This window comes from Lepidochelys olivacea, assembly GCF_965140295.1.
Source record: "Lepidochelys olivacea isolate rLepOli2 genome assembly, chromosome: 4".
Classification (NCBI taxonomy): Eukaryota; Metazoa; Chordata; order Testudines; family Cheloniidae; genus Lepidochelys; species Lepidochelys olivacea.
Genome location: NC_140414.1, coordinates 113658887 through 113672647, shown reverse-complemented (window position 1 = coordinate 113672647; position 13761 = coordinate 113658887). Strand labels below are relative to the sequence as shown.

The following is a 13761-nucleotide window of genomic DNA, read 5'->3' as shown; positions in this document are numbered from 1 at the left end:
GGAATTATCATCCTTCACCTCTGATGCTTTTCCTGACATACGTTGGGGCTTTAACTTAGAGTTTATTCTTTTTACTTTTTATATATGGTGCTTGGGTTATATTTCATACCTTGGCTTGGAAGTTTATCTTTACAATACTGTCAATTAACTTTTATGTTGTCTCTTACACAAGCTTTTAAGAGCTCTATCTCATTCTTGACAGTTTGCTTTTGCAGAGATGAGAACTCAACTACCATTAATATGACTGTCATACCTTCAGGTGACAGATATAAGGTAGGTGAGGTAATATCTTTTATTGGACCAACTTCTTTCAGGTGCAATTTGCTCTCATCATATATAAGAACAACTTAACATTAATGGCTAATGTTCTTAATATAGTACAATTGTATTCAAACACAGATAACTGATTGTTATGTTTGGTCTGTAATCATCTTCTGACAATCAGAACTTCATGCAAGTTTGTCTCCACATCCTAGAGAATGCTTTTTACTATCTAATATAAAACAAATACCAGGTTCCTAAGCCATGCAGCACTAGTATTATCCAGTATTTCTCTCCTTTATTATGGGTCTGCATAATTAATTGCTGGAAACACTGCTGACACATACTTATTACAGTGCTACTAAGCTGTGGCCTGCTGAACGAAGACAACAGACACAGTGGTATTATGTAGCATTCTGTGAAATGGAGATTGATTTCAGGAAATTCTTCTGACATAGATATACGGCCTTATTCCAGACAACAGCAAAAGATCTGTGACTGAAAATTGAGTCATAGAGTCATGATGAAACCTTATGGAATTTGAAAATCATAGCTCTTGTCCCTTTTATCACTTAATCCAAATAAAATCTCATCTACTTCCTTTGGCTTTTAAATTTAATCTTCTCAATAGTTAGACTTATTCTGTTATTCTAAAGTGCTTTATATAGAACCCTTTTCTCCCTCTTCCCAAATCATTCTGATACAGTAATATGGGATTAATCTAAATTTCTAATCTTTAATCATTTGTAGTGTGCTTAGAAATACATATTCTGAATACCTGTAGTGGTGCATTCATAATCAAAACTTGTGACATCATTTAACTTCTTATCCTGGTATTCTGCTGGACCAATACACAGGACATCAGAAACAGTGGAATTTGTCATCTTTAACCACACAAACAACCACTTGGCTTTGCAGTCACACTCAAATTTATTTCCCCTTAAATCTCTAAAAAAACACACAGAAATAAACATATTTGAAATGGTTGGTAGTGATACGAAAACTGCAGAATTGTTAGCACGTTGACATACTTAATTCAAAAGTAGCTGAATAGTTTTAAATTGATTCTGAACAGAGGATGGAAAATATTTTCCATCTCTTATCCTAACTGTATTGTTCTTTACATTTCACTGAAACGTTGTTTACAACAAATACAGGCCCCAATTCTGGAAACACGCACATGTGTATCTTTATGCATGGAACGGGTCTATTCAGGTGTTTCACGTTCATAAGCATTAGCAGGATTGGAACTATAATTCACTAAAAATCCTCACAAGACGGCTCCCTCCCACTCCGCTGCTTTTCCATTGTCTCAGAGTTCCACTGAAATTCACAGATTCCTTTGCTTCACTCTACCACTCCAGTACATAGGCGGCTGACAGTAACAGCCTTATCAGTGAAGTTTCTATGTTACATTGAAACAGAGCATACAGAGACTAATTCCACAAACATCTGAAATGTTCACAGTGTGTTTAAATTCTTAAAAGGGTCACCATCAATGTGAAGTTGAGTCAATTCCAAAAAATAAGATATCTGTAGTTCCAGGTACAATTCCTGTCTCTGAGCCTCTTGACAAAGTTTGTGGCTTTACAATCACATTTTCCAACTTTTTTTTTTTTTTTTTTAAAGTTTTGCTCTACCTTGTTGCTGTGTGACAGACTCTGGCAAATAATAGGGGAAAGTGACTAACCACTAGAAAAATATTGACACAGCCTGAGCAAAGTGCTGTCAAATACAAAATGAAAAAATGGGGGGCGGGGGGAATCTTTTTTTAAAAAGATAATCTCTTTCAGTAACAGTAATTTTAGGGGTTACTTGTAGCAACAGTAGATTAAAAAATTTTCACACAAACTGTGATTTTAAAGTTGATGTCCCTTCAACTCAAGACTTTTCATGAAAGATCAGAAAATAAGTAATAATGCTGGTCATATGCACTATTGTGATAAACAACAAGTGAAGTCTAATTTAATCCTACTGAGCAAACAATATTAAAATGAGAATGCTAATACAACACAATAAGCATTTATTTTTAGCATGGATTTCAGCTACAACACCAAAAAACCGGAACTTAAAGCACAGATTAATAGAGTCACAATGACAGGCAACCAATAAAAAGATTTTCATTACTTACAATTCAATCAGAGAATCTAAATCACTGAAGACATCCCTTGGCAGAGCTTTAATGTGGTTATTAGCCAAAGAACTAGAAAAGAAAGTTAGATCTTATTATCTTGACTCCTACCAAGTCTAACGTCACTTAAATAATGCTAATGATTTGATGTTGTCTAAGTCCTAGTACTGACCATGACTAATGGGATCATGAATGAATTAAACACTGTGTTTCCACCTTGTGAATCTTTGCTAATCTGTGAGAACAGAAAGTGAAGATGACTAGAAACAAAAGTGAAATTGGTCAATTGTTTTTTATTGCCCAAGAGGAATGAAATACACAAAAATACAAGCAGTAAAATGCTGAAAAGTAAATGGAATTTTAACTATACTTTAATATGCTGTATCTAAGGTATTAGTAATAAGAACTGCTTGCAAAGTAAAGGTTGCATGTTCAGGTTTTGAGTGTGTGTAACTCAGGTGAAAACCCTGGAGTATTGTCAGAACAGTGAATATTTTTAAACTTACTGGAAGCCACATTGTAACAGTCTGAATTAGCCGATGTGCAGAGATTAAGATGGAAATGTCCTACACAGCACAAAAACTAGTTTTCTTTAAAGGAGAAAAAGCCTCCACCATTAACAGTAAAAACAATTACAGAAGTGCTTAAGGCATGAGTTTTGGAACATCTGGCAATGTATAAACAACTTCTAATAAGTGATAAAGGACTTACAGGTGAGTCAGATCGCGAAGGCCACGGAATGCATTTCTTGAAATGGTTTCTATTTTGTTTCCTTCAATAAATCTATACAGAAAAAATAATAAATATATATTTTAAATACAGTATTAGTATGTATGTTTTAACCTATCGCCTCCTAACTTAGTATCTACATAGGCTCCTTCGTATATGATGCTGAAGAAATATCAGTAGAGGTACTTACATTCCCTTTTCCTTTCTCTTATGGCCAAAGCACAAGAGAAGGAAAAGGTGACAGTCTGAACAAGAGAGAGAGAGAATGTAAGGGAAAGAGCTGAAAAGAGAAAGAAGGAAAAGCATGGACAGTGTGGATAACCCTATTCCCCATTTCACAACTAGTTAATCATCCCCTGAGGAGTTCTCCTGACAGACCTGAGAGGGGGAGTTGGCCAGGGTTCCACAGTGTTTAGCAATGCTATTTGATATGTGTGGTGGTGTGAAGACAAACTGTAAGCTCCTCTGGACAAAGTAAGTTAAGAACAAAATGAAGAGAGCCAATAGCAGCCGAGAGGAAAGTGGTGGGACAAAAGTGAGGACAATAAAATGAACCTACCTACATTTCAGCATCTGGACTGAAATCTGTATGGTCTCCTTGGGGGCTACACCTTGTGGGGTCACCACCAGGACTGGCCAAGGAAATTGCAGAATGACTCCCTACATTTCTAGGAACTAAGGTGTTGGAGAAATAATTGTGTTGGGGGTTAGAGAGCAAAGTCAGCTGCTGTGAACAGTTACATTGTCCTTGGCTCTTCACTATCTGTCTAGGTTCATATATTGGTGCCCAGCTCTGTAGTAACTGTTCATCTTCATGAAGTGACAGGGACCCCTCTTCACATCAAGAGCACAGATAAGGACATGAGAAAGGAGTCAGTCTACTCTGTCAGAAGGTTGCTTTGAGTCATGAATTCTATCTGCACTCCAAAAGGCCAGATTTCCCCATACACCATACCCAAGGAAGCTGGAGCTATTTTCTCATCCTCTCAGGAGACAGAAGGTTTTTTCTGCCTTACCAAGATTGGTTGCCTCCTCAGTTGGTGTAAATAAACATATCTCCATCAAACTCAATGTTTCAAGATGGGGATGTCTGGACTGGGACTCAGTGACTGCATGGCCCAGTAAATATAGATTCCTGCATCACTGAATCTTCTGAAGGGACTCTTCAGTGAGAATGCACCTATTAGTGTCACTCTCTAATGACTGACAGTATATTAGCCCAGTCCTTTTTCAGAGCTCCTAGGCATATATATTCAGACACTATTAACATAGCCCATTAGTCTTGGCAGTATTTATATATATGTTGTTCTTAATGGTGTAGACATGATGTAGTTACTTTTGGCAACATTACCTGTTATGCATACTCCCTGGCCTGCCCTCCTCCTTGATCCCTTATTTTGTACACAAAGAAACTTTCTCATTTGCCAGAAAGGTTTCTTTTCCCCCTATGCTGCGTGACCAATGCCTGGAAGAAATTGAATACTGGAGTATTAATGCTGCTTAGCATTCATGTGGAGGAAATATCACTGCTTAGCTTCAATTTACAAAAGGTGGAGGTAAGGTCTCTTGGGAGGAGGAAACATTTTGAAGAATTGGCAGAGATGTTGATCATAGCCTCAGCTGAGATCATCTGTCTGGCATTGGTTAAAGGGGGTTTCAGTCTTGGGGTCTTGTTAGATTTGTCTCTGTTTCTTGATAGAATGCTACATTTGATCAAATGACTAAGACACTCCATACTTTTCTTTCAAATGTGGGCCTGCCCACTCCATCCGTCACCACAAACATAGGCTATTGTAACATGCTCTATCTTGGGCTCCTCATGAGCACCACTTGGAAGCTGAAGCCAGCCCACAACAGACCCAAATTTGAAAGTTTGTTTGGGTTTTTTTTGCCTTCCACAAGCTTTTTACATTTTGATGCCTCCACCTGTAAAACTGTTTACTGCTGTCACTGAAAAATCCAGATGCTGTAGAATCATGGATTACAGCATATGCCGTTTGCCATATTCCACTATTTCTGGGTCTGTTACTTCTATTGCTGGCTGCTCCTCCATACCATAATATTAGTTCTGAATGCAGCATGTTTAGCAGTAACTGCCTATAGACGTATAAAGGCATTAGCAGAGGTTAGCGTTCATGACACTCCTCCAGGCAGCAATATAATAGTGAGAATCTATAGAAAGGGAAGCTTCTTTCAACACTGAAAAGTTATTGGAGGGATGTATCTTGTACCCAGAATGTGTTCAGACTCTAAAAACCTACCTCCTGATTTGAGATACGAAAGCAGGTGAGTCTTTGGAAAGCCCTTTGAATGTGAAGTGAGGATAACCAGATAATACGGTTAGTATACTTTTTAAAAAAAGAGAAAGAAAGGGTGGTAAGAAGAGGAAATGAAGCAGAAATAAAGGGAAGGAGTAAACTGAGCTAAGAAGAGAGAGGATGAAGTATAAATGAAATACTGGGGTGGCAAAGATACTGCAGAGAGAGAGAGAGTGGGAGGGGAGAATGAAGAAAAAGGGGATCATGGCTACAAAAGAGAGTGACTCTGATACTCTGCACCTCACCTGCTGGGACTTGTCAGCAAGCCATTATCTACTGACTGACATTTCAAACTCCTCTATTACATATAATAGATGGAATTGGCCTGCAAATCTAGCACCAGTTCTAGATCACCAACCCCATTTCAGCGAATTGTGTCTATACAGAAAGAAAAGGAGTACTTGTGGCACCTTAGAGACTAACCAATTTATTTGAGCATAAGCTTTCGTGAGCTACAGCTCACTTCATCACTTCACTTCATCACTTCACCGATGAAGTGAGCTGTAGCTCACGAAAGCTTATGCTCAAATAAATTGGTTAGTCTCTAAGGTGCCACAAGTACTTCTTTTCTTTTTGCGAATACAGACTAACACGGCTGTTACTCTAAAATCTGTCTATACAGAGTCACCCCAGCATATATGGCATATTTTAAAAATACTCTGCAACATCTGAAAAATGGTAGGTAGCTGCATGAGACATTTGGACAGAAAATGGAACATAAATCCCTCCATTTTCCTTGGCCCCAGTAACCACAGGGAAAATGGTTTCTCCAAGGCAGGAGTTTTGGCAACTCATCAAAACATCTTGGTTTATAAAAGACTGGCAAATATGTAAAATATAGAACTTACAGGTACTCTAGATTGAAGAGACCAGCAAAGGCATCATCCCGTATGATAGTAAACGAGTTAGAGTTCAGCAAGCTGAAAATGGAGAGCAGCCATTAGGAAAGCAGATGAAAACCTGACACAGAGGATTATGCCAGTTACGTTTATTGACTATCATCGCCTAATCTTACTGACTCAGGCCCATATTATCCCATCAATACAGCATGTGGAAAATATTTTGGAGTGCTGCTTTAAAAAAATCAATGGCATAATCTGACCCGCTATTAATATCTTCCATGCTATAGAAAGTATACTCCATGACATTATCATCCACCTTGGTGGAAAGGCACAGAGAGCTAGATTTTCTGGTGTACTAAGGCCATCTTGTGCCACATCAGTGGTGCAAAGTGGCCATAGATAGTCCGCAGAGAATTCCCCCTATATCCTCTGCCAGCAGAGGCAGCTCTGCCCCACCCACAGAACCTTAGGTCAGTAATGTAAGTTTGACAGTGCTGGGCAGGAGCAACTCTAACTTGTGCCACGGCTGTGAGGCTGGGGATCAGGGAACTACAGCCAGCCATAGCTCTACTCAACGTGGGGTGGAGAATCTGCCCTGTAATCCTCGTATATACAAGTATCTGATCAAAAATATGCTCTTTCTTCATCCTGTTAATCTATGAAAAGGAAACCCCACTCAAATGAAAGACTACTTCTAAAATCTCACGAGGGCTGCTGGAACTCCCAGCAGCTACAAGTGAGCATGTCCGCATTTATCACTTATTATAACCACTTAGTAATCCTTTTTTTTTGCATAGTTTTAGGTATTTTACTAAAATTAATTTGGAAAAATAATGAATATTAAATGCAAACTTGCTCTGTGATCCTAGGTCAGTATGCTAATTCTAGACAAATACTCTTTAAATTAACCCAAAGAAATCCAAGAAAGATTGAGATGGCAATTAAAATAAATCCTGGTATTGCTATTTTACCAGGGTTACTAACAAATAAGAACCAGTGCCAAAGATTGCAAAGAGCAATGGTTATTTCAGTTCACACCTTAAGCTACTTCCTTCATATCTTGAATCATTCAAATTCCTGTGTTTGAAGGCAAAACTATAAAATACATTAGTCAGCAAAAACTGTTGCCGGGGGGGACAAGATAAGTGGTTGGTATGGCACTTAGACACCCTCCCCAATAACATGAACAAACTAACCTTGCTGGGGCTCTTCCTCCTCCCGCACTGAACAATCTGATACCCCCACTGCGCAATATCCTCTGCTGGTAATCTCACCACTCTACCCCAACTTCTGAAAAAAATAAACAGGCAGCCCCTTCCACATTGCCCTCCCCTCAGGATACAAGCCTCTACCTGCCATCTCCTTCAAATCACTGGCAGGCCAGGTCTTCACTCCCTTTGCATTGGCCTTCCCCTCTTTGGACTCCTCACACTGCTTCTGAAGGGTATGGGATGGAGCTCGGCACTGGGGCTGAGCTTGTGTAACAGCGACAACCCCAGTTGTCAGTGGGCAAGATCGAACCTGGGACATCAGTGCATGAACCTCCGATGCATGAGCTAAAAGCTACATGGCCCTTAGCTAAGGCTGTAGAGCAGATTCATTAATTTCTCTCTCTAAGTGGTCTCGGTGCCACTAGATGGGACTGAACACCACATCCAGGAGGTGTGTGGGTTATACTTGCACTCCAGCTCTTTTGGGCAAATCTTCTGTAGCCCCAAAGAGGCCTAAGAAAGTTCCCTCTGAGCATGTTCTGATCTCCGCCCTGCTCTACACTTTCAGTGAAGGGAAGAGTTCAGGTCTTAAGGGCTGGAGGCTGCCAGACTTTCCTTCCCCTGAGTGCCCTCTATGGCCTTGTCTATAGTGAGAAAAAGCATCATATTAGCAAACACGTTAACTAGCACCATGTTAAACATGTTTTTTCCCTTACCGCACACACAAGTGTTTTCAAATGTGGCAGCTAGTTAGTTAATACATTTTTCTAACCCAATGCATTTTCCCACTAAACACAAAGGCCAGGGGGTTGCTGTACTGAAGATGCGAGGTTCTGCCAGCCCCTCCATTTCCTAGCTGCGCTCCGTGGTGCTGCACTGAAGGGGATGAAGGCCTCTCCTCGTCCTGTCTTCCCTTCACTCCCCAGTGTTCTCTCCACTGTGCTGCTGGAAAGAAGGAAACGAAGGAATTTGGCACAATCGTATTTGTTTTTGTTTATTCAAAGAAATAAAGGCGAGAGGATTGAACTGGTGGGGCTTTGCCCCATTTGCCCCTCATTACGGGACGCCACTGGGGGCTATTCTGTCTCAGCAGACCCCGGTTTTAAATTATCTGTCTATGGCACTTACATGTCCCCCATTTCTGTAGTGCCTTGCAATCTTTTAATGTATTTATCCTCACAACACCCTCTAACACAGGGAAGTGCTATTATCCACATGTTTACTGACGTGGCACTGAGGCACTGTCAAGGGGATTTAGGCTTCTAAGTACCTACATCCCTTTTGAAAATGAGATGTAGGCTCCTAAATCAGTTCGGCATGGCAGCACAAAACACAGCAGAGACTAAGCAGCTTGTCCAAGGTCACCCAGGAAGTCTGCAGCAGAGCAGAGAATTGAACACAGGGCTCCCATATCCCAACTTAACACCCTAACCACTGCACTGTTCTTCCTACAGAATAGTCACCACTTCCTAGACAGGTTCGTGGGACTGGAACCTGTGACCTCAAAGCCCAACACTTTCCATTAAGCCACATTCAACCCAACACAATTTGCTTAAGAGACTTTGAACTCTTACAGGTAGCACAAAATTCTCCTCTCAAATGTACTGGAATGATCTGGACTCTGACAGTCCACTCTCCCAAGAAGAGCAAATCACCACGGATATCAGTACCACCCCCCACCCGCACGGTTAATGTCAGATTCATTAGCATAGAATGAACATGATGTTGGAGTTAGATCAATCGTGTGACTCCAAGAGACGAATTCAATCCTAAATGTGTTTAGTATGGGCCTTAAAAAAGAATTTAAAACAGCAGAGAAACATATTGTCTTCATTTAGTAAATTAGCAATAATTTCCTAAATGGTTTTACGCCATATTGTCAATGAAGCAAATTCATCCCTGGCATATTGTTACACCACTGAAGTCAATGGAGTTACCCCAGCGATTAACTTATCCATTATCTTCTTTCTGAAGATACCACGGTGCCTATATCTAGGGGGATATTGGCAAAAGTTTTAGTTAGAGCTGTGTTTTGTTGGGAAGTGCAGTACTTACAGCAGCTGCAGGCAGGGCAGATGGGCAAACATTCTGTCCTTGATTTCAGAAAAGGTTCCATTTACCAGGCTCCTGAGAGGAAAAAAACAGGAAAATCCAACAACTAAATAAGGCTCATTATCATCACCTTCACTAGCAGCATCCCAATATCTGCCCCATTGGTTGGCCTGGCCCCTTTTTATAATATCCCAGCAAATGGGGTCAATATTCATGTTTAAAGGGTGTTTAATTCTGCTCCTGTCCCTGTTTCTCCCCACTAAGCTTGGGAAGTTCCCTTTTCACCGTATCCTCACATTAATCTTTAATACCATGCACTTTTAGCCTCTTGCCAACCTCTCTCCACGGGGTGGGGAGGATTGTTTTGTCTGCCCACTTGTATTTTTGGATTTTTATAAAGAAAGAAAGAACAAAAGAGAGAGGGAGAGAGAAAAGAAAATTAGTACGTGTGTTAAACAGGATTAACAGCAAAAGCACATGAGATTTAAAAGTGGTGCAAGTTAAAAACACCATCATTTCCAGTTCTACTCACATTAAAAATGCATCTAACTAACTCTCAAGTTCCTGAAGTCTGTGTAGTCTTTTCCCCACGGTAATAATGCCATCTAAGATAATTACCAGGGAGTAAATCTTTCTTTAAGTCTACAGCACTTTAATATGGCCACTTGCCATCTCCTCAGGTCCATAAGATTTACACATGGTAAGTATATATATATACACACACACGCGCACGCATTTTCCTTCCCTTACATATGTGGTGTAGAAATGGTGCAGTCAAGATTTCTCATTTGAAAAGGTGTTTCAGATATAGAAATCAAACTCCTTTGCAGCTGCAAGGCAGTGCAATATTTCAGCATGGAAAGCACAGACACTGCCATACGCTAATTACACTGCACATTACTGGGATCTTAGCATCCCTCAAGAAGCCAGCATCCAGCAGGGAAACTAAAACCCCAACTTACAGAAAAGAAGCCCAAACCACAAAGAAGGAATAGGGGTGAGGGGCCCCCGGCCGCTGCCCAGGAGAACTCTGGTGTAGGAAGGTTAAACTTACAAGGAGCTGATGTCGCTGAGGATGATTCGCGGCACACCAGGAGACCCCACACAAATGATGGATTCTTTGGTGCAGCTGCATGTGGCAGGGCATCGGACTGGCTTCTTCACCTGGGCACGCTGCAGTAGGCATGCCACCGCCAGAACCAGGAGACAGAGAGAACCACCGCTGCAGCCACTGCTTCGGAGGAGAGCCATACCGTTCCCTCCTCCTCTTCCTCGCGGTCCCCTTTTGGCCCTGCACCCTTGGCCCGGGCCCTGCTGCCGCTGCTGCTACTGCACAAGATGCTGGAGCAGGAGTAGGAGCCAGGCAGCATGCTGCACCCTTACGCTCAGGCTGAGTGTCTCTCTGCAGCAGAAGCAGCAGCAGCAGCACCAGGACTGCTGCACTAGACTCCTTCCTCCTGACATCAGCACTTCAGCGGCAGCCTTTTCTGTCCAATGAATAATTTATCAAAGGCTCCACTGCAAGGGAGAGTTTAAAAATAATCCCCCAAATAGCCGGGGCTCAAAGGACTCTGTTTCACTTTCCCCTCCCCCTCCCCTTGGTTTCTCCTTGAACACTAGCGAGGAGAGGAGGCAGCTGGGTGACCTTGTGGGGGGAGGGGGGTATATCTGCCACACACATGACTGGGGCCAAATGTTCATTTCCTGTGCAAGAAGGGGTGCGGAGCACCCCAGGGCTGCTGCTCCCAGTGACCTGGGACAGAAGGGGGATTCCAGGCCTAACACACAGCATGTTAGCGCCTTTCTGAAGAAGTGGGGTAGGCTGGGGGGGGGACGGGACAATATTGGTTTAAATAATTTAAAGACACCCCGCCCCCCACCCTCCAAATCACCATGTGGTAGAAACAGCATTTTAGGAGATTGGAAAACCGGTGACATTCTTTCATCATTTCTTCTTCTTTGTAACATGTTTAGTGCTGACAAAGTTCTCAGTGCTGCGCAATGCACATATCTGAAGGCAGACCCTGCCCCAAAGCCCTTACAGTCTACATGACAGGCGCACAGAAGACAGGGCACATCGGGATACTCAGAGGTGGGAATAATTTAGGGAGTTATTTTTTCCCCACTTCATAATTAATTGCAAGCTCCTATCTGGTGGGCATCAGGGAAGAAGTGAATTTATAGGAGGTTTAGGAGCAAGATGGTAACAGGTAAAATCAGTGCACTAGGAAGGGCAGTGTGGGAAAGTGCACAGAGATAGGAATGGGAAAAGAAAACAGAGGAGGCATTAACGAACCATTGGATAATACAATAGGAGACAAGGTCTGAGCTGCAGGGTAGGGCAGGTTTGCGCAGGGCCTTGAGAGTGAGGAAAAGGAGTTTAAACTTGACTATACAAGGTTTGTGGCAAAGCTGGGAACTCAATACAGATCCAGTTTGCAGTCCACAATGTCATCCTTCCTCACTATAGCAGTACTAGTTTAGTCCTTTTCATCTGTAGACCTCAAAAGAACTCTGTGAAGGAAGGAAAATACTATAACCCCATTCTACAGAGGGGGAAGGGCAGAAAGGGGATGTCTTCCCTAAAGTTACTCAGTAGGTCAGTGGCAGAGACACAAACAGAACCCAAATTCTTGACTCCCAGATAATTGCCTTGTCCACTGGCCCACGTTGCTTGCTATGATTTGTAAGGTGTCCATTCCCTTACTAACTAGGTGCCCACCAGATAGGAGCTTGCAATGATTATGAAGTAAAAAAAATAACCCTCTAAGTTATTCCCATATCTGAGTACATCAATGTTGTAGCCATGTAGGTCCCAGGATATTAGAGAGACAAGGTGTGTTTGGTTATATCTTTTATTGGACCAAATTCTTTTGGTGAGAGAGACAACCTGTTTCATCTTGCATTTTGCTGTGATGCTGGGAGTTCCTTTCCCAGACCTGAAGAAGAGAGAGCTCTGTGTTGCTTGAAAGCTTGTTTCTCTCACCAACAGATGTTGGTTAATAAAAGATATTACCTCCCCCACCTTGTCTCTCTAGGTGCCATATACATAAGTTAAAATGTTCTTAATCCTATTTTCATTAGAACCACTTTGTTGTGTGGGTTGTTCTTGCCCTGTCTTCAGGAGAGATGCTATGGATTGTTCTGCCGCTACTATTGTTTAGGGAAGGCTTGTGCTAGTCCCAATACAAGATAGTCTGGCTCTTAAAGGTATAACCCTTCTGCCAGGTAGAGCCAGCAAGGACCAGGGCCGGGTTCAATATCTAGGCGTTCCTTTCCATTGATACAATACAGAACTGGCTCGAGCCCCCACCCGGTAACCTGGGATATTTATACACCACCCCTGGGTGCCTCTGAGAGACAATACTTCCCCACTCGCAAGCACAGAGTTTGAGTGTAGAAAAGAAACTTTTAATAAAAGGAGGGAAGTAACAGCGTTAATTTTGGAAAACACTGCAAACACTGTTCATAAATATAAATCATGAGTAAAAGACCCACCCCCAAGTAGATTGGGCAGTGTCCTTTCCCCCTCAGGTTCTTAAGTCCAGCAACCCAAAAGTCCCTTTCATGTGCCCGACCCTTCTCCGCACCCCATTCACAGCTGCTGTCCTCGATCAGTGCAGACCCAAAGTTCAGAGGTGCATCTGGAAAGTTCACCTCCCGCCCTGGGTGGAGTAAAGAAGCACTTTATTCACTCTGCTGCTCGGGCTCTCGCTCACTGACCCTCTCTGTCAGCCACTCAACAGACACTCCTGCCAGCTGCCTGCTCTTGCCGTGCCTCTCCGCATACCTCTCTGCTGCACCAGCCACTCATTCACCAGCTGACTGTCAGTCACTTTCTGCTTCCACCTGCCTCTCTGCTGTGACCTCTGCACATCAGTCTCTTAGTAATTTTCATCTCTTTGCAGGCTGCCCCATCTCAAGTGAGTTCAACTCTCAGGGATTTTTAGCTGTTAGTAGGCAGGGCAGAAACACAGTCCTACCACAACTGATTTCAGCTCTGATTCGGCATTTAACATAACAAAGAGGCTCCTAATTAAGCCTAGTTAGCTCTTTCTTTGGGGGGGGGGGGGAGAGAGAAGAGAAGAACAGCTTAAACCAGTCCAAGAAGGACCCTTGGGAAGGGTTTGCAGCCTCCTAACCAGGATATAACTTAGATAATTTTTTCACTTCAAGGTCTAAGAGACACAGGCAAGGTTTTCATCTCAAGGCCAAAA

The 13761-nt window shown here is 42.2% G+C and overlaps 1 protein-coding gene across 3 annotated transcripts in view; it reads right to left on the bottom strand.

Annotated features, from left to right (window-relative positions):
- LGI2 (leucine rich repeat LGI family member 2) overlaps nucleotides 1-13761 on the bottom strand; it is a 70113-nt gene that overhangs the window by 15505 nt on the left and 40847 nt on the right. Inside the window, exons 1-6 of one of the 3 annotated variants that reach the window (XM_084626438.1) lie at nucleotides 10599-11371; nucleotides 9548-9619; nucleotides 6288-6359; nucleotides 3104-3175; nucleotides 2393-2464; nucleotides 1040-1209 (exon numbers count right to left, since the gene is read on the bottom strand). In XM_084626438.1, the coding sequence (XP_084482564.1) occupies nucleotides 1040-1209; nucleotides 2393-2464; nucleotides 3104-3175; nucleotides 6288-6359; nucleotides 9548-9619; nucleotides 10599-10795 (655 nt within the window). In that variant the 5' untranslated portion in view covers nucleotides 10796-11371. Of the gene's footprint in view, nucleotides 1-1039; nucleotides 1210-2392; nucleotides 2465-3103; nucleotides 3176-3311; nucleotides 3433-6287; nucleotides 6360-9547; nucleotides 9620-10598; nucleotides 11372-13761 lie in introns of those variants that run through there. The other 2 variants (XM_084626440.1, XM_084626439.1) reach the window with 2 other exon arrangements.